Source organism: Gobio gobio (genome assembly GCF_949357685.1).
Source record: "Gobio gobio genome assembly, chromosome: 22".
Taxonomy (NCBI): domain Eukaryota; kingdom Metazoa; phylum Chordata; class Actinopteri; order Cypriniformes; family Gobionidae; genus Gobio; species Gobio gobio.
In genome coordinates, this window is record NC_137118.1 from 26,988,255 (window position 1) to 27,012,842 (window position 24,588).

A 24,588-nucleotide genomic window follows, 5' to 3' on the forward strand; every position below is an offset into this window, starting at 1 on the left:
AGTTTGTCAATGTTTTTTTTTCATGAATGTTGCAAGAAATTAAAAATCTGAACACCAGAATCAATGATAACAAAAAAGCAGTGAGATTTGTTCTGCACATAATTTATTCATGTTACTTGATGTTTAAATTATTGTCTAAGTATTTTCTGTCTTCATTTGTTTGTTTGTTTACACTGCCCCTTTGCTTCTACATTATTCTTTTGTAATTATAGTATAAATATCTTTAACAATCTAAATGCACTGTATTATTAGCTTGAATTGAATATTCCTGTAGTGTTCAAAGCAATGAAACAAAAGCAAAGCAACAGCATGTGTGATGTTACTAAACTCAATGTAACTGACAATTTGGCTCTTAATGGTTCAGGGAACAGACAAGTAAAGCCTTGCATTTTATCACTGATAGAACTTTCTTAGTCTTGATGCTCACTGAAATATCTTTGCAATGAGTGGCCTAATCAGAATGAGGAAACAGATATTAATTAGAGGCTAGGTGCCTTATCTCGTCTGAACAGTTTCTGTTTAGGTTCTTTGTGTTTTGTTATTGTTTGGTTTGGTGTTCAGGAGCAACGAAGCCTTGAGCATTTTTCAGGACCAACCTGAACAAGCGCAAAAAGGCATGCCTGCCTGATGGTCCTTGGGGTAATTTCGCCACGTTTGTGGAGTGGGTGCTGGTGAATAACAGTTCTGCGTTCACCTTCTGCTCCGGTGAGGAGGAAATCACCAGCCCCACTTCGGACTCAGACCCCAGACAGCCGCCTCCCAAACCATGCAAAGAGTGTACGGCAGAGCCCGCCGCAGACACAAAGCCAGAGCCTGCTGTGATATCAGCGGCAGTAGGAAGTAAGTCAATCATCGCCCAGAGCCCAATGGAATGTCTGACCAGGTGTGCAAGCCAGGTACACCATCTGTCACTGGGGGTGTCCTTGTGGAGTTTGAAGGCATGGAGTGAAGCCATGCCCATACTCGTGAGTTGCAGATGGCCTCTGCATTATATGAGGAATTGGAAAATTATATTTCCCCTGTATCTCCTATCTCCACTGGTCCCATCCAGCTCCAAGTCTCCTGTATCTCTGCTGGTCCCGCCCAGTTCCAAGTCTTCTGTGTGTCCGCTGTTTCCCTTCAAACCCTCGGTTCCTCCTCTGACTCCACTCTGCTGTGTGGATCTCGGGTCTCCGGTCTCCAGATTTGCCTTGTCAAGAAGATCCCCTGGCTACGCCTCCAGCTGCCGAGCCTGTCACTCCACCTCGGCTCTCGACGCTTGTCGCTGCAGCTCCGCTAAGGTATTCTGATCCATCGGTGTCTCATCTAGGTCTCCACCTCCAACGGCTCTCCATCTGTCGTCCCCCTAGTTAAACCTGCCAAGTCTCTGCCATGGCTCCTCACTCCTTTGACTCCATTGCCCTTCGTCCTGGCTGTGGTCTGGGTCACTGCTAGGCTCCACCTGCTCCTGGCACCTCACTGGCTCCTCCCATCGTCGTCTCCCTCCCTGGTTTCTCTTGCCGGCATTTCCTGTTCCCTGTCCTTCACCAACTCCTCGTCCTTTTCCAGAGCCCACACCCTCCCTCAGTTGGACCCTCTCCCACTGTGTCTACACCGGCAGCACGCAGTTGTCACGGTTCATGAATTCACCATCTCTCTCTTGTACGCTTTACATATGTGCGTGTGTGTGTTTGTGTGTGTGTGTGTGATTGGGCGCTGCTGCGGATCGGGATCACCTGCGGCTGTGATCAGCGCTCCACCTGCATCTGATCAGCGCACCCTATTTAATGCACAGTGGGACATGTTCCTGCATGGGCTGGCTGACCGCATTCAGAGGGAGATTTTCACACTGGACCTTCCTAAGAAGCTCGACGGGCTTATTGAACTGGCCTTGAGGGTGAACAGTCGCCTCAGTCGCCTGGAGCAGTCATCCAGGAGGATGCTTCAGACCGCTAATGTCGGAAGCCTTCAGGCCAGCGGATGGGGTGCGGTCAGTCCCACTTCCGATCCTGAGCCCATGCAGGTGGGTCGTGCTCGGCTTTCCCGGGAGGAGAGAAAGAGACGGAGATCCCGGGGTCTTTGCCTCTATTGTGGCGAGGGGGGCCACTTTCTGGATAGATGTCCGGTAAAAGACCTAGCCCGGCGGTAAACCAGAGGCTACTGTCGGGCGGGATCTCCGTGGAGAAGACCTCATCCTCTACTCTCCTTCCGGTAAGACTGCTGTGGGCAGCCCGGTCTCATGTCTGCCAGGCACTACTGGATTCAGGGGCGGAGGGTAATTTCATGGACTTATCATTGGCACGCACTCTGGGTATACCCATCACTGCACTACAGGACACTATCAACGTCAGCGCACTCAACGGTCAAGAACTTCCCGGTATCACATTCACCACCAAACCTTTGACACTCATCACATCTGGCAATCACACGGAACTCATTTAATTTCTTCTTCTGGACTCACCCCTGGCTCCCGTTGTCCTCGGTCATCCTTGGTTGGTCTAGCATAGCCCTAGGACTTCCTGGAGCAATAAGTGTTATGAGTCTTGTCTTGTGTCTGCCTGTTCGTCTGTGTCTCGTCCTGTTTTTCAGAAGGAGGTGGTGAATTTGTCTAACGTGCCCTCCAAGTACCTTGACCTGAAGGAGGTGTTCAGTAAGTCCCGCGCTGCTTCTCTTCCTCCGCATCGTCCCTATGATTGTGCTATAGATTTACTCCCAGGTAAGTCTCCGCCTAGAGGCAAGCTTTACTCTCTTTCTGCTCCAGAGAGGGAGGCCATGGAGAAATATATTTCTGATTCTGTAGCCTCCGAATTCATCTGCCCTTCCTCTTCTCCAGCGGGGGCGGGGTTCTTTTTTGTGGGTAAGAAGGATGGTTCTCTGCGACCTTGCATTGATTACCGAGGGCTGAATAACATCACGGTAAAGAATACTTATCCTTTGCCGTTGATGTCTTCAGGTTTTGAGAGGTTGCAGGGAGCATCTGTCTTCACAAAACTGGATTTACGTAACGCATATCATTTGGTTCGCATCAGGAAGGGGGATGAATGGAAAACCACTTTTAATACCCCCAGGGGGCACTTTGAATACTTGGTGATGCCGTTCGGGCTGTCCAACTCCCCAGCGGTTTTCCAAGCACTCATCAATGACGTGTTGAGAGACATGGTCGATCAGTTCATATATGTTTACCTGGATGACATATTGATTTTTTCTTCGTCTCTCCAGGAACACATTCAACACGTCAGACGAGTGCTTCAGAGGTTGCTAGAGAATGGGCTTTTTGTCAAGGCGGAGAAATGCACTTTTCATGCATAGTCTGTTCCTTTCCTAGGGTACATCGTCTCGTCTGAAGGAGTGCGTATGGACCCTGACAAGGTTAAGGCTGTGATAGATTGGCCAAGTCCAGATTCCCGTAAGGCCCTGCAGAGGTTTCGGGGGTTTGCCAACTTCTATCGGCGGTTAATTCGCAACTTCAGCCAACTAGCCGCACCTCTGACTGCCTTGACCTCCCCCAGAACTACGTTCAGGTGGTCCGATACAGCTGAGGCTGTATTCGCCAAACTCAAGAGTCGCTAAGTTTCGGCCCCCATCCTAGTCGCCCCTGATCCCTCACGTCAGTTCGTGGTGGAGGTCGATGCATCAGAGGTGGGGGTAGGTGCAGTTCTATCCCAACGCTCTCTTTCAGATGACAAGATGTACCCTTGCGCGTTTTTGTCCCATCGTTTGTCTCCTGCCGAATGTAATTATGACATTGGTAATAGGGAATTGTTGGCCATCAAATTAGCGTTGGAGGAGTGGGTCATTGGTTAGAAGGGTCGGGGGTACCTTTTATCGTTTGGACAGATCATAAGAACTTGGAATATATTAGAACTGCTAAAAGACTCAATTCCAGGCAGGCTCGGTGGGCACTTTTTTTCGGACGTTTTGACTTTTTACTCTCGTACCGCCCCGGGTCTAAGAACATCAAACCCGACTCCTTATCTCGCATTTTTGATCCATCCGAACGCCCGATTACTCCCGAGTGTATTTTGCCCGAGATAATAGTTGTCTCCACACTCACATGGGAGGTCGAATCGAAGGTCAGATCGGCCTTATAAGGGGTAACGCCCCCGCCCAGCGGCCCACCGAGTCGATTGTTTGTTCCGGAGGAGTTACGGTCCAAAGTTATTCGATGGGGTCACTGCTCCAACATAGCTTGTCATCCAGGAGTAAACCGGACTAGCGGTTTGATAAAGCAACGATTTTGGTGGCCATTAATGGCTCGTGACATCCGCAGTTTTGTCTTGGCATGCTCGGTTTGTGCTATTGGTAAGACGTCTAACCGATCCCCTGATGGGTTACTCCATCCGCTGCCGGTGCCTTCGAGACCCTGGTCCCACATCGTGCTAGATTTTGTCACCGCCCTCCCGCCCTCTAATGGCATGACGGTTGTTTTAACCGTGGTGGACCGGTTCTCGAAGGCAGCACATTTTATCCCCTTGCCCAAATTACCCTCAGCCAATGAGACAGCAGTGTCTGTCATAGACCACGTCTTTCGGTTCCATGGCCTCCCGATGGACGTGGTCACGGACAGGGGTTCCCAATTTGTGTCCAAATTTTGGCGAGATTTCTGTAAATTACTAGGGGCGACAGTTAGCTTGTCTTCGGGTTATCATCCCCAGAGCAATGGTCAGACCGAGCGTGCCAACCAGGATTTGGAGAGAGTGTTACGATGTTTGGTGTCCAAGAATCCTTCTTCCTGGAGCCAACAACTTTCTATGGTTGAGTACGCTCATAATTCACTACCAGTTTCATCTACGGGCCTTTCTCCGTTTCAGTGTAGTTTAGGTTACCAGCCACCTATTTTTCCGAGTCTGGATTCCGAAGTCGCGGTCCCCTCCGCCCACACCTTCGTCCTGAGGTGCCACCGCACATGGACCAGAGCCTGTGAGACTCTGCTCCAAGTGGGGGCGCGCACTAAGGCTAAAGCCGATCGCCACCGGTCTTAGCCTCCCGTATACGTCGTGGGTCAAAAAGTGTGGCTTTCTACCAAGAATATTCCGCTCCGTTCCGTATCTAACAAGCTTGCTCCAAAATGTATTGGCCCATTCACTGTCACCAAGATCATTAGTCCGGTGACAGTCCGCCTCAAACTTCCTCCGGCGTACAGGAGAATTCACCCCGCCTTTCATGTATCCAAATTAAAGCCTGTTTTTCATTCTCATCATAACCCGCCTGTCCCGGTTCCCCCACCGCCGCGTCTCGTAGATGGGGAACCTATGTATTCAGTTAATCGTATTCTGGACTCGAGACGGAGGGGGCGCTGATTCCAGTACCTGGTGGACTGGGAAGGTTACGGTCTGGAGGAGAGAAGTTGGGTTCCTGCTAGGGACATTCTGGATCACTCCCTTATTGATGATTACAATCAACAGGTAGGTCCTGGGGTACTGTCACGGTTCATGACTTCACCATCTCTCTCTTGTACGCTTTACGTATGTGTGTGTGTGTTTGTGTGTGTGTGTGATTGGGCACTGCTGCTGATCGGGATCACCTGCGGCTGTGATCAGCGCTCCACCTGCATCTGATCAGCGCACCCTATTTAATGTCTCTCTGTTTGTCATGTCATTTGTCAGAGCGTTGTTGGATGTCTCCCCGTGTGTTCCTGCTTGCCTCCTGTTCCTCTCCTGCTGCTTTCTGTGTTCCCTGGTCTTCGTGTTCCACGTTCCCTGGTCTTCGTGTCTACGTCGGATCCGTCACCTCTCACCACTCCACCATCATCGCTCGTCACTGGAGGTCTGGGCTGTCCTCAGCGCCAAGCGTCGTTTGCAACCTGGACTTATCCTGCACTGTCACGATCTCCTGAACTAGTGGTTCAAATAAATACTTTTACTTGCAATTGAATTCGACTCTGTTTACGTTACTGATACGTCACAGCAGTGCGACAAGACAAAAGACAATAGAACTCATTATAATCAGTGATGTTGTCAACACTGGATGTCGACACGACACATCCCTGACAGTAAACGCGTGCCTTGTTCTATTTATGACAGACCACAAGCACTCGCAATATTTCTCATAGTGAGGACAAATGGATTTACAACGGTCACTTTGTCACGTCCAGTGTAGACAGCTTCTAGCTGTTGCAGTGCAGCATGACGCAACACGTCAACGGTGGTGTTTGGTGTAGACACGGTTTTAGTTTACTTAAGGTGTGAGGATGCACCTTCTGGGAGGGGTGAGGGGGTTTAATGTCAGGTGAATGTTTAGTTCTGTTTAGGTTCCTTGTGTTTTGGTGGTGTTTTCGCTGTTCCTGTTTGCCTGAGTTGTCTGTCATTATTAGTTTCCTTTGTTGTCAATTAGTCCTCCTATACTTGTTCTGTTTTCCGTTGATTGCTCCCGTGTATTAAAAGGCCCACTGAAGTACATTGAAATTTGTAGCGTTATTCAATTTGTTGACATAATTTCCAATGAAACAGAGAGACAGGGTGGGACATATCGAGCAGCTCCTCCCCTTTTTAAAAATAGCCAATAGCATTTTGTTTATCACAGCTCAGCGAGAGCCGTTGAGCTTGGCAAAGCCGCATTTGACAGCCATAGTCTAATAGATTCCCAATTTAGATTTAATATGAAACCAGCTGTTACTAAAGCAAAACTGTGAACATAATCATGTTGAGGATGTGTAGTTTGAAAAGTGTGTAATTAATGTTGGTGCATGCATCGGTGTTATCTCTTCTACTCGTCAGTGCTGTTTCTAATGCAGAGTCTGTCTGACCTTTTCTCCTCCTAATGTCCATTTCACTTTAAAATATAGCATTCTGTGCAAAATTCAAATGGGTCTGAGTCTGATATGTGTTGTGTCTGGTCTGCGCCGACTTGCGCATATGATCCGCTCTGGCCTATCATGTCTCTGGACCGGAGCAGACTGCGTGAGTGCTGTGGCAGTTCACGTGACTTAATTTGCCCCAATGGAAGCATATTTACACTGTCTGAATAGTTCCCTATCCCCTATGCAGTGCACTATGTGTAAGTCGCGCGTAATGACAGGGACAGCTCCCTGATTGCCCAATACACTCACAGTGAGGTCCTGTTTAGCAAGAATAAGACGGTCACCCCAAGGGGCGGTGCTTGACACGTCTCATAATCATGAACCCGCCACACAAACGCACACACGTAACTGCGGTGTGCAAGCAGGACATGAAACGTGTGTGGCACACACAACAGAAGGCAGGGTTAGGAAGACCCAGCCCCCAAATGTGCTACCGAGGTTCTGGTGACATCCAACCTGTAGTAACGCACACACAAACGTACGGGGAGAAGCCCAACTGGCAGCAGAGCAGATAGCCTGCAGCGATACTCCCCTGAACAGAGCCCAAGAGGCGGCCAAGCCCTTCATGGAATGAGCTCTGATGTCCCCTGAGAGTTGTACTCCCTTTGGTTCGTAAGCCAAAAATGATAGCGTCCACAAGCCAATGTGAAAAGCGTTGCTTAGACAGGGGATCCCCTTCGTGGGGAGGAGCCCATGAAACAAAGAGTTGGTCACTCTTCCGGAACGCACTGGTCCTAGCCAAATACGTCTGTAACGCACAGATCAGACAGAGGGCATTTAACCCTTGATCCTCCGCGGAGGAAAAGGGGCGGAAGGGTAAAAAGCGGACAGCTCCAGCACCTCCGATGTGAATGCAGGGAAACATCTCGGCATGAAGTCTGGATTAGGCTTAAGGAAAACCTTATCTCCACCCAGAGAGAATATAATGCACGAGGGGTGAACCGAGAGTGCATGTAACTCACTGACACGTTTGGCTGACGCCAAGGCCAAGTGCAAGGCTGTCTAGAAGGACAGCAACTTTAGTGAAATATTCCCCAGAGGCTCAAAAGGGAATTGAGACAAAGCTTCCAACACCATGGAGAGTTCCCATACAGGGATCAATCTCCTAATGACTGGCAACGAGCGACGGGCATCCTTCATAAATCCATGGATTTGAGGATGCTGCCCAACCGATGAGCCCTCAAAGTCCACATGACAAGCATAAATAGCTGCCAGATAGACCTTAATAGTGGAAAAGGACCTGCCCTTATCCATAAGGTCTTGGAGAAAACACAAAATATCAGAAACTAAGCACTGATATGAAGTGAGACCCCGCCCATCACACCACTCACCGAACCCTTGCCACTTACAGCCATATAAGGACCATGTAGAAAGGGCGGTGGAAGCCCTAACGCGCTTAGGTTCGTCCTCTCACGGGCCAGGCCTAGAGAGCTACCCTGTCCGGGTGTGGGTGATAAATCTCCCCGTTTGCTTGAGACAGTAAGTCCCACGGCTGAGCATGTAACAGAGGGATTATCTCCACCAGCCATGGTGCTTTTGGCCACCCGGGCGCTATCAGAATGAGAGACAGACCCCCCTCTCTCACCCTGGCCAGAGTGGGAATTATCAGGCACAGGGGAGGAAAGGCATATAGCAGCACTCTGGGCCATGGCCTTTAGCGAAAAGAACATGGGATAATGGTTGTTTTTGCACGAAGGGAACAGATCTACGGACTCCTGTCCGAATCTCATCCATATCATGCCCACTATCTGAGGGTGGAGGCGCCAATCTCCGAAGAGCGGGTTCCCCCTTGAAAGAAGGTCAGCGCCTCTGTTCAGAATCCCTGGGACATGAGTCGCGCGTAATGACAGGAAAAATTGCCTGCTCCATGCAAAAAGCTTGTAAGCTAGAGCATGAAATTTCAACGAGCGCACGCTGCCTTGACGGTTGATATAAGCCACTATCGTGGTATTGTCGAGCACATGATGTCCTTGCAGATGACGCAGAAAATGATTCAGAGCCTTCCAAATGGTCAGAAGCTCTAAATAATTTATGCGCTCTGAACGTAGTTTGCTCGGCCACAAACCGTTCACAGTTCTGCCCTCTTGAGTGGCACCCCAGCCTGTTAAGGACGCATCCGTCATCACAACTTTCCGCAACATAACCGTCCCCAGAGGGGCGCCCTGTGCGTAAAAGTCCCTGCTCTTCCAGTGGCGCAGAGCTGGAGCGCAGGTGCTGTCACAGAATGGCAAAGATCGTGTAACGGGCTGAAATGTAGTGACAAAACCCATTTCATGAACGCTCTCATTCTCAGGAGTCCTAGTGGCAAATACTGGATAGATTAAGCCATAAGACCCTGTAGCCTGAGACATGTGCGATATTGCACCCTCTCTGAACTGCGACAGACAGTTCATAAGAGAGAGAAGGCATGGAGACTGAGTTCAGCTCCATGCCCAGGAAGATCATATTCTGGCCGGGTGTAAAATTGCTTTTGTTCACATTCACCCTGAAGCCCAAAGATGTGATTCGCGCGAGCACACGGCAGGTGTCCTGCAACACCTTTTCCCTCGAATCGGCTATGATGAGCCAATCGTCTAAGTATGTCAGGATCCGTAGACCAGACATTCTCAGGGGAGTCAAGCACGCTTCCGTGCACAGACAAAAGGTGCGGGGGCTTAGGCTTAACCCAAAGGGCAGGACCGTGAATTTGTAGCAAATGTCTTAATAGGCGAAACGAAGAAACTTCCTGTGTGGTGGATAAATGCTTATGTGGAAAAAAGCATCTTTCAGATCGACCGATGTGAACCAGTCGTTCCATTTTATGGCACGGGCGAGCGAACCATGAGTTAACATTCTGAAATTGTATTTCCTCAAATGTTTGTTCAACACCCTGAGGTCCAGAATAGGACGGAGGGAACTGTCCTTCTTTGGAACCAGGAAATAACGAGAATAAAAACCCTGGTTTATCAGATTGGGGGGTACCACCTGAATTGCACCTTTGCTCAGAAGAGAGGAGATTTCCTCCTTCATAACATGGGCGTGCTTTCCTCTGTGTGAGAAAATAGAACGCTGCTGAAACGTGGGGGTTTCATAGCAAACTGCAGACGATAGCCCTGCGATATTGTACACATTACCCATTCGGGTGGTGAGACAGTTCGCCAAGCTGACACACAGCTCACGAGTGCCAACCCGAGCCGTGCTGCTTCGTGCATGCCCAGCTGGCTTATTTGTGATGCAATGAGCCCTCTAGTGGGGAAACTAGGGACGGCAAGCATGGGTTCAGAGAGGTGTCCACTCTTTGCAGAGAAAAGTGCTTTCCCTGCAGAGAGAGGGTTTCTCTCTGTAACAAATAAATTTTATTCATTTAGGGGAACACAGTATGTGCGGTGTGGTGACACTGCTTTTGCACTTTCCCTAACAACAGACCCCCTGAACGGATGGAGAACGAGGTCATTAACCGTGATGATCTCCTTCCATAATGCAGGCGAGAGAGATCCCTTGTCCAGCTGTTGGCCCAGGTCGTTCAGAATTTCCGCCTGGTAAGCGGAGAGGAGGGAGGAGACATACAAGGCAGAGGATTTATAAGCGGCCTGGTGCACCAAGGCAGAAAAACGGTCCATCTTGTTTGGAAGGACCGACTTGGGGGGGCGAGCAGCCCTCTCCCTGGACTGGGTTTAGGTGCCTAGCGATCGAGGGCTCAATAGCAGGCGGTTCACGCATGCCAAGAGCCGCCATATTCTTAACCTCCAGACCCGCGAGACCGTGTTTAAAGTCAAGCGTTCGCTCCAGTAGTGTGCCTCATGTGCTTAGCGCACGCTGCAAGAATGGGAAAGAGTTATTTCCTCGGGCCGGGGGAGCTCCCAGCACTTTCCCGTCGTAAATAACCCTCTCCTGGTCGGTGGCGCTCTGTGGAGCCGGCCACTCTATGTTGAGACGAGCGGCCGCTCTCTCACACACATCTAGGAGGATGGATTGAGGCAAGGCCGCGGGGGCGCTAGCCTTGGGAATACCAGAGGGGGGATGGCCTCCTCGTCCTCTGAGAGAAGGCCCGCATCGTCGTCATCACCGGACCCAGCTGGCTCTTCGGCGAGTGGAGGGTTGCCCGCGAAGATGTCCTCTTCGGGGAACACAGGATTGGGCTGGTCAGCCCAGACAAGAGCAGTCTTCAAATTTTTATCTTCATTCGCCATTCACAGCCCTTATAATGCTTGGAAGAGCCAGGACATATTTTGATATAACTCCGATTGTATTCGTCTGAAAGAAGAATGTCATATAAAAATGGCTTGAGGGTGAATAAGTAATAGGATAATTTACATTTTTTGGGTGAACTATCCCTTTAACAATGCTCAGTCAGAACTTCGAAGGATACAGACTCTGAATTTGGACACAGCCTATGAGTAGGCCTACTATGAATTCGGACATAACTTCCTTTTGTTACATAGCCTACTCCTTTTCACCTATTCTAGCTAGGCTACTGCAACTAGCCTACTCCAGCAGGTCATTTCAAATGATGAATAAACTTATTTATCATATTGATTTTTGTGACATTTTCTACAATATACAATAGGATTAATATTGTCAGATGTCCAACACTAGAAAAGACACCAATTTATCCATGGTTTCCATTGTTTTCCTCAAAGATTTAATTCGCTTCCATGTCCACTGCATGAAGAGAAATTTGCTCAAGCCTCATACAAATATTAAATAGTAGTATCAATGCGATGCTTTTGAAAGATGGCAGCATGGCACACAAATCACGTGAAGAATAACAACGGAAGAATGAATTCGGAACCGCATACTTAGCATAGGCTACTACTCTTACTATTTCTGCCGGTCAAAGTAAGGCTGTTTCCGAAATCGCCCCCTATACCCTCATTCACTATTCCCTACATTAGTCCACTGATATAGTCCACTTCGAAAACGAGTGAGTGATTTCGGACACTAAGTCGCCGGAAAGGCAGCCGTTTTTGCAGTTTGTGCTTGCTGTTTGGCAGCTCCAGTAATAATGAAAAGATTTATCCTGAACTCTGCTACGGAAACTAGCATGTAACCTTAATCAAACAATATAATAATCATCTTAAATAGGATCATTTATACCTGTATGCATGATATTGGGCTGGACCAGTGCGGTTCGGAAGATGGATGGATGATTGATTCAGCTGTGGGCACTATTTGAGGGAACAGTCATTTAGTGGTGTCCGAAACCATAGTGGACGTTATTAAGTGCACTCATACAATCCCACAATGCACCACAATAACGAGTTTGCAACCGATGTATGCTTGACGGCTAGAGAATACCCATAATGCACTGTGAGAGTCGCGCCGTGCATTGAATGAATTCCCGCGTTTCGCCAGGAGATGGCATCGACTCACACACTTTTTAAGACCAATGATATTGGGCCCACTCACTTATCGTCTCTAATTGAGCACGTCTGTTTACATACCCTGATAAACACTGATTAAACGCGTTAGTAGCTTTATTTTCACTTTTCTAATATTTTCTTCATATTCATAGAAAATAAAATCCTTTCCGATCTGATATATGATGGAAAAAAGGATCAGTGCGAGTTTGGCAAAAGGCGAATTCGAACCTCTGATCGATTTGAGTCAAATCTTATTGTCAAGCCTCTTACCCCTACACAATTGCTGCTGATGAAGATTGTGTATTCCGTAGGTGTGTCTTCCTCAACCAGACGTTTAAACAAGCCGATATATTTAAATATATTTTTTGTAAATTGCATCTACTCCAGTAAAATGTTTCTGTTAAAGGACCCACCGACATTTTTTTTTGCTTCTGACGCCCATAATATTAATAGTAGCCTACTATAAAGTATGAAATATATAGGCCTACTACAAATATTATTATTTTTTTTTTAATTAAATGCTTATTAGTTACTTTATTATTCCCGTTTCCAAGTAAGTTCAGTGCCACACAAGTAAAGAGTTATAGGGTTAACTTTAAGCTTGTTGGCTCGTTTTTGGAGTAGTGGAGTAATGGAGAATGAGGGTAAATAGGGCGAATCGGACAGCGGTAAGTTCATTCATTCAGTGCGCGACTCTCAGTGCGTTGAGAGTACACCGTCTGGTTGAGTGAGAGAACGTTTCAAATGCAAAAGGAGTTGTTTCTCGTTTGCTCTCGAAATGCTCTCGCGGGACTTTGCTGTCATACGCCGATCGGGCATCGAACAAGCATATTCTCCAGCGCGTACATCTAATGTACACTCGTTATTGCGGTGCATGGTGGGATTGAATAAGTGCACTCAAAGACGTCCACTATTGTTTCGGACACCATTAAAAATGGATGTTCACTCAAATAGTGCCCTATTTAAGGGTATAGGGGGCGATTTCGAACACAGCCCATGTCTATGGGGTTCCTTTCCTCGGAAGAAGAGCGCGACTGCGGTTGCATTCCATATGGGAAGAGCGACATCCAGCGGATGATTTAATTTTCAAGTAAGTATTTTATTGTAATTTACATTAGTCAACATGTTATTTTTTTAGAAAAGCATGTACATAATTTACCTGATGGGCTACTTCAGACCTGCTGTCAAACTGAAATCTTTGAAGTCGAGTAAAATATGTTGTCCGGCAATGTTAAATGCACAAACGAGTAATATTCTGCTATATAATGTTATAGAATTTGTATATTATATAAATATGATGTTATAAAGGATAATAGTATATAAAAGAAATATGAAATTTTAGAATATATGTCGCTGGCCTAGTTTTGGCTAACACGACTAGTGTTTACTGCCTCATCGTCACACTCTTACTACCACCATGTATTTTTATATTTTGATTATATTGTGCACTGTTTATTGTCGCTCCCAAACATATCGATTCTAACACAAAAAGTGTCACACAACAGTTATGTTGTGTGAATGCATGAACAGGATTTACAAAAAAAAGAGAAAGAAAGTGTGGATATGTTGCTCAGCCTACTATTTGTAGCAGCGAGTACAGTAATAATCACACACTAAGATGTAGCAGGACCAGATCTGATATTAATGTACTAGTAGGCTATTTTTATGCTTCAGGACTACTTATTTTTTAGATACCTATTCCATTAAGTACTAGTAGCCTACTTATTCAATAGCTAGTGCTTATTCATTAGCTAGTGCCTATTCTTTAGATACTAGTACCTTTATAAAATATACAAGTAGTTATTCATTAGATACTAGTTCTTATTTTTAGATACTGGTACTCATTCATTAGATAGTACCTATTAAATAGACACTAGTGCTTATTCATTAGCTAGTGCCTATTCTTTAGATACTAGTACCTTTAGAAAATATACTAGTTATTCATTAGATACTAGCTCTTATTTTTAGATACTGGAACTCATTCATTAGATAGTACCTATTAAATAGACACTAGTACTTATTCATTAGCTACTAGTACCTATTAAATTGGTACCAGTACTTATTAATTAGATTCTAGTACACATTATTAGATACTAGTACTTATTAGGACTTATTTCGATAGTGACTAATAACTATTATTTTACTAGTCCTGTAGACTCCTGTAAAGTTTGCTGAGGGCCCAATCTCACTGTTCAGAAAAATAAAGCACACTTTTTTTTTTATTAGAGTCCGTCTTCAAGGGCATTTACACTTGGTCCCACTACTACATAAATAACCCCCTATTTCAGATAACACCTGTTCTCACTGATTAAGAAATGTATGCATTTGACATAAGCTTTTATCCCAAGTGACTGACATTGCATTGAAAGTATAAATGTTTCATGCTTTCCCTGAGAATACAATGTAAAAAATACACAATGAAAAGAACAATGTTTTATTAATATCAAACGAAACTCAAACTTTGACAAAAACAAAAGATCAACTTTGACAAAAACATTGCAGAGGGTAAAAGAAAATGTTAAGCATCGAACATGTTCAGAATAGAAGATAACATAACAATATTACATGTGCATTCAAGTATTCTAAGACAAACTAAGACATGCCTTCTGGATAAATGATGTACTTTCTTACTGAAGGCACTGCAGCCAGTAGTGGTTTCTAACACATTTTTATTCATCAAGAGGTTAAAATCTACAAGTGCTGAAATCAATTGTGTTGTATCCCTTTAGGCAGGAGTATTTCTTTAAATGATTATTAATATTACATTTTTGACAAAAAGAGAATACAACAGTTTGACATTTTCAGTGCATGACAGGTTTTCAAGCTTAAGTTTATACCCTTATTGGCTCTGAAATATCACGGAGGGTGTATGAACATATTTCTTGCTGAGAATTCCACACACAAAAAACCTATTCCTAAATGAATTGCCAGCTCTTTCAAATGCTTTTCACTTGTCAATCTTCCGTGATGAAAGGCCACAGCAGGACAGCCAATCATGAGCCTGTCTGCAGGAAAACAAACCGCTCACTTTTCGTACTTTGGACACGACTGTGTCTCGCAGAAATGACTTCCGATGGAATGATTGACAGCTGGCTGATTGCTGCCCAAAAGAAATATAAATACAAAACTGGAAAACAGAATTAATGGTGTTTTTAAAAGCTGTTTCCTTGAAAGTTCACCTAGACCTGTTATTTGTTAAATAGTGTAAATAGACTGAAATAGGCTTGATCTTTTTCACTTTATGTTAAGCATTGTATGCATTGCAGAGTAGATAAATAATACATTACACTGTTCCAATAGTGTAATGTCACTAATTCAATTTTTAACAGTAGTCCAAAGAATTCATAGCACAATTAACATGAAAACTATACAACAAAACTATTAATTAAAACCAATATGTAAATAAAAAAACCTTTGGAAACACTGTAATAAAATATCACCAACACATCACAATAAATAAATATATAATGAAGGAATCTAAGGTGCTTTTTAGAGCATATTACACCGACGGTTAGCTGAATGTAACGGTAAAACAATAGGATAGTTCAACTAGATTAGATTAATGTCAGACAACCTAGAGACAAAACAAAAATATAGTCTGTAATGTTTAGGGTGAAATCAAGCAATTCAGTCCAATGCATTAAAGATATAGAAGAAAAAAGATAAAGGAGGGTTAGAAAAAGGGGCTTCTGAAAACTATCAAACAACTAGCAAAGATCCTAAAGAAACATGATCCCGACAGAAGTATTCAGATGTCTGGAACTAATATATCAAGATAAAAAAAAAAAAAAAAAAAAGCAAATGGATACACATCAAGCATTGCAGTCAAAATGGAGAAATGAGATCCCATAAATTGTTACCAGTGCTTATTGGGTGAAATGGTGAAAGATTGTCTGTTGTTCAAAAATTATTAATCAAGTTCCCCCTAGACTTTGGTTTTATAGCAATGTTATCTACTATAAATGCACTATAAAGGGGACAAGCAAAAAAAAAAGTTATTCCTTCCAGACAATAACATAGCATTCAGTGTAAGATGATCCAGTGATTCTCCTGTAAAATATTGATTAAAGAAATGAAAAGGCCATTAATGGTTTCTATATGCTAATGTTAGCCTGGCTTCTTTAAAGACAAGCCTCGTCTGCACAAAGCCCATCAGAGTGTGTTTAAAAGAACATCCGGATTGCGTAACAGTCAAGATCCTCACCTGACACCAGTTATAATGTTAGCAGAATATCACGCGTGTGACTGGAGGTTGAGGGGGAACATATGACTAAATGCATTTTTGCAGTACAGCCATTTTCACACTTAATTTCCAAAGGTATAATCTTTCACACACACACACACACACACTCTTGTACATCTATCTTTCTGAGGATAATCATTGACACAATGCTAACCAACCCTTAGCCTAATGACCTTATCCTTAAAACCAAGTCTTGATCCTCAAACAGGCCTTTAACACACTCTCACTCTCTCTCTTTCTCTTTTTTACTCTCTCTCTCTCTCTCACTCTCTCTTTTTCTCTCTCTTTCTCTTTTTTACTCTCTCTCTCTCTCTCTCTCTCTCTCTCTCTCTCACACACACACACACACACACACATTAGGAATTAAGCAATTAAGACACACCATTTATTGCTAATCTTAAAAAACCTCACCATGACAATGAATGTATGCCCTGTAACACACACTTTTACAATGACTTGTTGCGGGGATAAAGGATTCATTCTCATGTCATTATTTACTCACCCTCATGTCTTTCCAAACTGAAAAAGGAGAAAAAAGGTTAATGCAGTTTTCTTTCATACAAAGTCAGTTAGTTCCATAAAAGCACATTTAATAGCACAATTTCATGAAAAATGCGATTTATAAAAACATCTCCAGGTTTGCTGTACTTGTTTGTAGGGCTGCACATTTTAGCCATAAATAACAATATTTACTTCATTCCTTTTCAAAAATGAAACCATCAAGCTTTTTTTTCAAAACTTCTCTTTTGTTGACAACAGATGGTTGGCTCCCAAACGCACGTTAAAGCGACTCAAACTCATGATCATGAGCTGCTCGCGTGTAAAGGAACACAGTGCCGCGCTTCACTCTGAAACACACATATACAGTTATTTAATTAAACTGCAGCCTTTGCTTTTTGTCAAGCGCACTAAGCCATATCGCGATTTTGGTTTTCGATTAGTCACGCAGCCCTACCATACAAGAAGTCTACGCTACAACTCTATATCGATATTACACATCTATACTATAACTGCGCTATATTCCAAGTCTTCCAAAGTCTCTTGATAGTTTTGCGTGACAGACTGACAGGACACAGATGAAGTTTCAGAGCTTCAGTATCAATTTCAAATTTTGCTCTGTTCCCCACACAAAGTTATGATATGGCTTTAGAATTTGACACACTTTGAATGTAGCACACGATCCATATGGATGTCGACAGCCAAAATTAGCTAACAGTGTGGAAGAATATGAGGGTGAGTACATAATGACAGAATTAGTCTTTTTGTAAGAACTACTCCTTTAAAGTTTCCCCTAACTGGGCTTCACGGTTTTTCATCACATCTCTGGTTAACAAAGAAGATTAGTGGTCTATGGATGCCGTAGTGGGGAAGAGTGGTAAAAATCAAGGCCCTACATTGCAGCCGGGTGGGTGAGCGTCGAAGTGCTGGACATCTGAGGACTCATGTCTTGTTGCGGGTGAACACGCGCTCGCCCCGCAAATTCAGATGCTGTAGCTGGTACTGCAGCACTTCAGTGTCCGCCGGCTCCCTGAGGCTCATCTTGTCCAGGTTGAGGTAGTCCAGGGACTTGGAGTGCACCCGTTTTCCCTTCAACAGGCACATGGGAAGCGGGCCATGTAAAGCTTTGCCGGGCTCCCCGCTCACTAGAGATTTCAAGCATCCGTCGCCTGAGCTGGGCATGCGCCGCCTCCTACGTCCGTTGATGGCTGGGATGTCATATGGTTGGTAGTAGCGGCTTTTGGCTTTGCAAATGCGTGAGGCTCGGTGCAGACTTACATCCACAGGCTTTTTGATGGGGCTGGGCAAGGCCTCTGTGTTGCTGCCGTCAGGACTAGACCACTTCTGGGCTAATTTAAGAAGCTCCTCACCAGTGGTAAAGCCCACTAGATAGTTGGAGTTCATGTGAAGGATCTGGTATCCTGAGACAGTACTTTTAATGGGGGAGCAGGGAGTACTGGAGCATCGGGGTTTGTCTGGTTCTGGCTTCAGGGTGCTTTTGACTTCAGCGGCAGAAAGAACGGATATGGGAGCCCTGGACGCTCCACTGGCATCCATTTCCATCTTTAGTGACATGACCTGGCTGAAACAGAGATGATACATACAATAAATACATATAATAAAATAATACATATTATGTTACAAATAAAACAAATACTTTTAGTACTTTTCACAATACACATCGTTTCAAAGCATCTTTACAGAAAGTTGTACTCTTTTGTACATAGAGCAAGTTTCAGGGATGGACAGATTCAGATAGTTTTATTTAATGCCATGTCAGCATCTAAGGCTATTTTCATGGCAAAAATGATATTACAAAAATACAAATATCATATAAATACCATAAAACCAAGCAAACAAACACAACAAGTCCTATTATACAAGATTTTTTAAATTAACATATGATAAGAAATCCAAAACCTTTTCAGGCATAATCTTAATAAATAAGTTCTGAAGTGAAATAACTTCATAAAAGAGCATTCTACTTGTCAGGGCTGGACGATATGGCGATTTATAACATCGTAAAATGATACGAGACGAGTGATCCTTTGTATTTAGATCTAGCTATATTGTATTTGTAATGTTGTCTAGCACACATATCAGTGCAGCATTGACTCTTAGACAATTAAGAGATTTAAATGTTCGTTGGTTTTGTTTAAAATGAGAGTAAGCAATTCTCAAAAAGTATTAATGAAAACATGAGTGAAAAGTCTGATGCTCGGGCATAAGCTGGGAGAAATTAACTAAAGGGCTTTTCACACTTGAAATATTTAACCCTGGGTCATTCTAAATCCAGAGTAGACGGAATCCTGGGTTATCTTGCTTCACGTTTCACACTGCTCATAATTTACCTGGGGTTAACAATTAATCCTGGGTTTTCATAAACTGACGTTTCACATTGTACATTCCTAAACTAAACCTCCACTAAATTTTTCAACTAAACATCGAAATAAATCTAATTAATAAACTAAATTAACCATTTAAACTAAATTACTGATCGAATTATTGATCTAAAGCCCACACTGTCACTGTATGATAATTGAAATGAACTGATGACATCACCGTTTTTTCCAGAATGGCTATACAGCTGAATAAAATTATGCTGCATTATTTTCCTTTTTAACACTGTAAAGCTGCTTTGAAACAATCTACATTGTTAAAAGCGCTATATAAATAAAGTTGACTTGACTTGACTTGACTAAACCCTGTCCATTCCCAAACCCTGGGTTAATGTTCTTCTTTGCATATTTGTGGTGTCAGTATCATTGGGTAAATGTAGCACACAACCTGTTTACATAAAATCTCTAGCATTGCGCATCCTCGTACTGCCAACTCTACTATCGGGTTTAAACTGAATGGACATTTCGGACTATAAAAACGAGAAAGAAGTCTCTTTTTTCCATTTTTCCTCTCAAACACTGAATTTACTGTTTATATAAAATGCGCAGTGTTTCAGTGAATGTCCAAAGTACACAAATATAAGTATGCAATTGGTTGTCGTTTGCTAAGCATCTAGTGGTAACATTCTAACACCGCTCCGTTTCACACTGTACAAGGTTGGCACCGCAATGCGGTCATAACCCTGGGTAAAAAGCGGTGTTAACCCTGCTTCTAAATTAAAAGTGTGAAACGTTCCTTTACCCGGGGTTAAAAGCTGTGTTTAGAACGACGATAACCCAGGGTTAAGCGTAGTGTGAAAAGCCCTTAAGGGATTTAGATAATGGTCTGCTTAGATTTAAGTGAGTAAACAATTTTCACCATCAATGAAGATGCGATTCGGTTGTCTTAAGTGAAAAGTAGCCATATAACATTTCCCAAATACTAATTTGAATTGAAATATGATAAACATTTAAACCTACGGCTGGGCGATTGGACAATACATTGTGGCTACAATACATTGATAGCATAAATAATTTACATCATCAGTATTTTTAGTGTAACTGGTGATATATGATGTATATCTCTGTATTTTCTACTTTTTCTTTTTTGGATAAAAAAGGCAACAAAAAAAACTGTATTTATATAAAAAAATAAAAAAAAATAAAAAAAAAATTCTCTCACATCCTGCCCAATGTTGTCATACAAGAATTGTCAATGGTCATGGCGGTTGAGAAGAGCTTAGAGCAGTCAGCTCAACATTATAGAGATTGGATTATAAGTCTTTCTTCGCCAGCTTTTTAACAAAAAGTTGCCAGTCACCGCCTGCAAATTTTTCATGGCCCCCAGAATAATTTGTTGAATAAATATCTGAACATGATATATATTAAAAGAAAGAGCAGAGCCTCTGCTTCTAAACAAACAAACAAACAAAAAATTGTATTCTAGTTTCATGCATTCCTTTTTATCAACACTTGAATGTGGGTAAGTTTCATAAAAAAGCACCATTTTGAACAAAACGCTGAGAAAACCACATTTTTGTCAAAGGCTATGTCTGGATCGGATTCAGAACGATGATCAAAACATAGTAGTTTGAGTAGTTTAATGTCATTTTGACTGAAAGAAAACCATATAGGAGGAATGAAAGCTGTAAAAGGAAGGTTTTGGGCCTCAGCCTCTGGTTTGACATGATGCAGCATTTCTACTGGCGATGATGTCTAACAAGATTTTGGCAAGCATAAAGATTAAACAAATTTGAAGGGGACTTTGTGTTTCTACAGACGTCGATGCGGGAAGGATGGAGGCTGCAGTGGGTCAGGTACAGAAACACAAGGCCCACTTCAGCTCTCTAGAGATGACTCTGGCAGTCATGCCGCGGACAAAGCTCTAAAGTCTGCCAGACATGAGTGGAGAACATGCATATTTATGTGGCATATGTTTTACACCAGACACATTTTATTATGAACTATACGCTACAAAATAAAAAAATACAGACTCAAAAGTGTGATTTTGTGTGTGTGTGTGTGTGTGTGTGTGTGTGTTTGTAAATCACCGTGTTGAACCTTTGGCCAGAGGAGAACTGTTCCCTGTTTCTCCAAGTTTTTTTTTCTCCATATCTATCACAGATGGAGTTTGAGTTCTTGCCACGGTCACCTCTGGCTTGCTTACTTGTGGACACTTAATATTCAGCAATATTAGGCTACATACAAGCCGATTTATTGCTCCGATCTGATTGTGTTGAATAGGCCTAGCTGTTCACTTTGTTGTTTTAAATCAGATTCCAGTGTGAACAGATCATGGTCCTGAATTGACCCGTATGCGTAAAAGAACTATAAAAAGACGTCACACAGAACAAGTAAACACAGAGGACATTAAAGTGAGGGATTACACGTTTATTTATAGTGTGAATAGAGCAAATTTATGCGCAGGCAATACAAACAAAGATGAGGATACGGCTTCTTAAAATTTGATATACAGACTTCTACGATTCTGCAGCAATCTGAAGTATAAATCTGTTTATTTATAAAGTTTTTTTATTTTTAGAATAATTTTTTTCTTATTATTTTAGTAAATATTAAGCAAACTGAACATAATTTAATTACAGCAACTGTTATGCTTGTAAATTATGCAAGTAAATTAACATCTGCATCCCAATTCAAGCTTAGTGATTTCAAATGTGCATTTTTATGACAAGTTATGTAATATTATTAGTAATTGCACTTATTTATGAAATACTGTATAGTAATTTGATTTGGTAGCATACTTAATAGTTAAAAACTATTAAAAACTTAATAGTGAATAGTGTACTATCCTATTTTCACTTGATATGAATACAAAAAAATAAATAAATAGGCCTAATTAAAAAAATCTGGAAAACTTTAGATTAGGTACACATATTCACTATTAACTAATTTCTTATTAGCATGCATATAGGCTGTTTATTAGTACTTAAAGCACATATTAATGCCTTATTCTGCATGACCAATCTATTCTAGATTCCTTATATACCTAATTACCTTAGTATTAATAAACAGTAATTAGGAGCTTATTGACGGAAAACTAGCTATTAGTGAATATTTGTACCCTAATCTAAAGTGTGACCAAAAAAATGTAATACAAAAAGAAATGTGACCAAATGTAAGATCATATTTACATACTTACTAATCACATCAATTCAGTAATTACACAATCATTTGCATATGAAATGATTATGCCATCACTGAATAGTAGTTAACTGCAAGCTAGAATTACATAATCTTATTGCAGAGACCATTTAATCAGAATAAAAGACGGACAGAAGGTCCTATCAAAACCTTCCTCTGCCGGAGAGTGTTTGGAGTGTCAGTTTGTAAAAAAAAAAAAAAAAAAAAACACGCAAATATACTGCGTGTGTGACATATATTAGCATAACGTTCCATGTAAAATATCAGTTCTAGTCTGTTAGTCCACCACTCTGGGTTTAGTTTATTCAACGTGACATTCCCAAATCTTTAGTTAAAATGAAACATAGAGGAGTATACATCCACTATTCATTAAACAAAAGGCCCTTAGCTTCCACTGAGCTCAAACAGAACAGTGGTGGTTTGTACAGTATAGATATGGAAATGTGTTTTAATGCCAGACATTATCAAGAATAAACCCCGAGAAACCAGGCCAACGCTTTACAGTAAAATTAATCAAATATCACTGTAACATTTTGGTAAAAATCATACGCGCAATTGAACACATTGTAGATTGTGGTTGATTTAAAAGAAATAATGATTATATAAGCGATAATTCTGAGGGTTTAGTAAGAGGAATCAGCCAGTTTCATCCTGTTTCTCCTCCAGATGATGATGATAATGATGATGCTCGACATCTATATGGGAGTCAAATACTGCGCCGAGTACCACAAAACGCGTTCATATGTACCATAAAAACGCGTTCATCGACGAAAATCGAGTAGCAATATACACCAAAGCAGACACCCGTCCTCCATACACTATCTTTATTCTGGGCTGTGTCACTGCCACCATTTCGCGATTTACAACAGCAACACGGGGATTTAGCATTACAACCGCCGCGCGCGGCTAACGTACAGCGCTCTATTCATAGATGTAAAGAAATGTAATGAAGGAAACGGTGTAAAATCAAACCTGTTCAGAAAGACTGCACACCTGCGCTTGAGTGAACCATAGACGAGATCCCTGTCAGAGGAGTGGATCGGCTCCAGCGTCTGCTGTCGACACCAGTCACGTGACGCGAGCCACTGATGCTCCAGGATCCAGTCACGTGATGTGCTGAGGGTCGGATGCTCTTATATAAAGCCGTGGTTCTCAAACAGGGGGCCGGGGCCCAGTAGGGGCTCAGTGACTTTACAAGGGTGCTATAAAAAGGCTGCAAATGATTCAATAATATAAAACAAGCTTTAAAATGCAAAAATAAATAGTGTTTTCTTTGAAGAATCAGGAAAACCTGGACCTAAAATAAGAGATTTTTAAGTGTTATTTAAGTTATATTTAAAAAGTATTTAATTATAATTATTTATAATTAATGTATAATTACTGCACTCATTCAAATAGAGAGGACCATTTTTTTCCGGCTGTAAATCCATTGCTTCAAGGTATTCAAGCATGTAGGCCTAGTCCGATGATGAGCCAAAACTGCCACATCTCTACAACATTGATCTTTTCTGATGCACAAAAACCAGGCTGGTGCTTCTCCACAAGACAGTTTGCAATCAGCTGCTTTACACTTTCCATCACTTAAGGCTGTTATCCACGTTGCACTCATTGTGATTGTTAGCGGTTGTGCCAGTCAAACGTCTTTTAGGCCCTATATATAGCTGGTATTAAAATGCGTTTTGGCTGATCGGATCCCAAGAAGACGAGGCAGGCACATACACGTTTATATCTTGTGTTTAAAATCCATCTCTTTTGTCCTGATTTTTTCAAGTGGAGGGTCTGTATGGTTTTATTTCTTAAATCTTTTGACCTAATGGACAAAATACATAAAAACGATGACAGAAAAACACAGAGAGCATCAGCTTTCGTTTCTGCTCTAGCCGCTATAGACTTTGCTGAATGCTGTGAGTGTGTTACAAATTAGGAATGGTGAGAGTACATTGTGCTTGGTACATTTTTCGTCTTCAAACGAAAAAGTCAAAGTTTTAATCCTGTCTGGCTAACGCTTACCATAAGGTGGAACCAAGCCTGCAGCGCCCCTGTCAGAAATTGAAGCTTCCGCGCCTTGATCGCCCCCCGGTGGCCGGTCCCAGTATAGCTCCTAAACCCCACCCCTACATGTATTTGAATGGACGCGAGACACACTAAACAATTCAATTACACTTCAAATAATTGTTTCCTACAGAT

General features: G+C 42.7%; 1 protein-coding gene across 10 annotated transcripts; it reads right to left on the reverse strand.

Annotated features, from left to right (window-relative positions):
- Nucleotides 1–14,538: 14,538 nt before the first annotated feature.
- macir (macrophage immunometabolism regulator) lies at nucleotides 14,539–23,474 on the reverse strand. Of its 10 annotated transcripts, none has more exons than XR_013815539.1 (4): nucleotides 23,374–23,468; nucleotides 17,758–18,443; nucleotides 16,663–16,882; nucleotides 14,540–16,621 (listed from the first exon to the last, which is right to left on the reverse strand). XR_013815539.1 is itself a non-coding variant. In XM_079803959.1 (3 exons), the coding sequence occupies exon 2, from the start codon at nucleotides 18,434–18,436 to the stop codon at nucleotides 17,804–17,806; it is 633 nt and encodes a 210-aa protein (XP_079660085.1). In that variant the 5' UTR covers nucleotides 18,437–18,443; nucleotides 23,374–23,469; the 3' UTR covers nucleotides 14,539–16,882; nucleotides 17,758–17,803. The 10 variants fall into 10 exon arrangements, 4 of the variants coding, with proteins under 4 accessions (XP_079660085.1, XP_079660086.1, XP_079660084.1 ...); XR_013815540.1 differs by having other exon boundaries at nucleotides 23,395–23,452; XR_013815541.1 differs by having other exon boundaries at nucleotides 14,541–15,247; nucleotides 16,866–16,882.
- Between the last annotated feature and the right edge of the window lie 1,114 nt (nucleotides 23,475–24,588).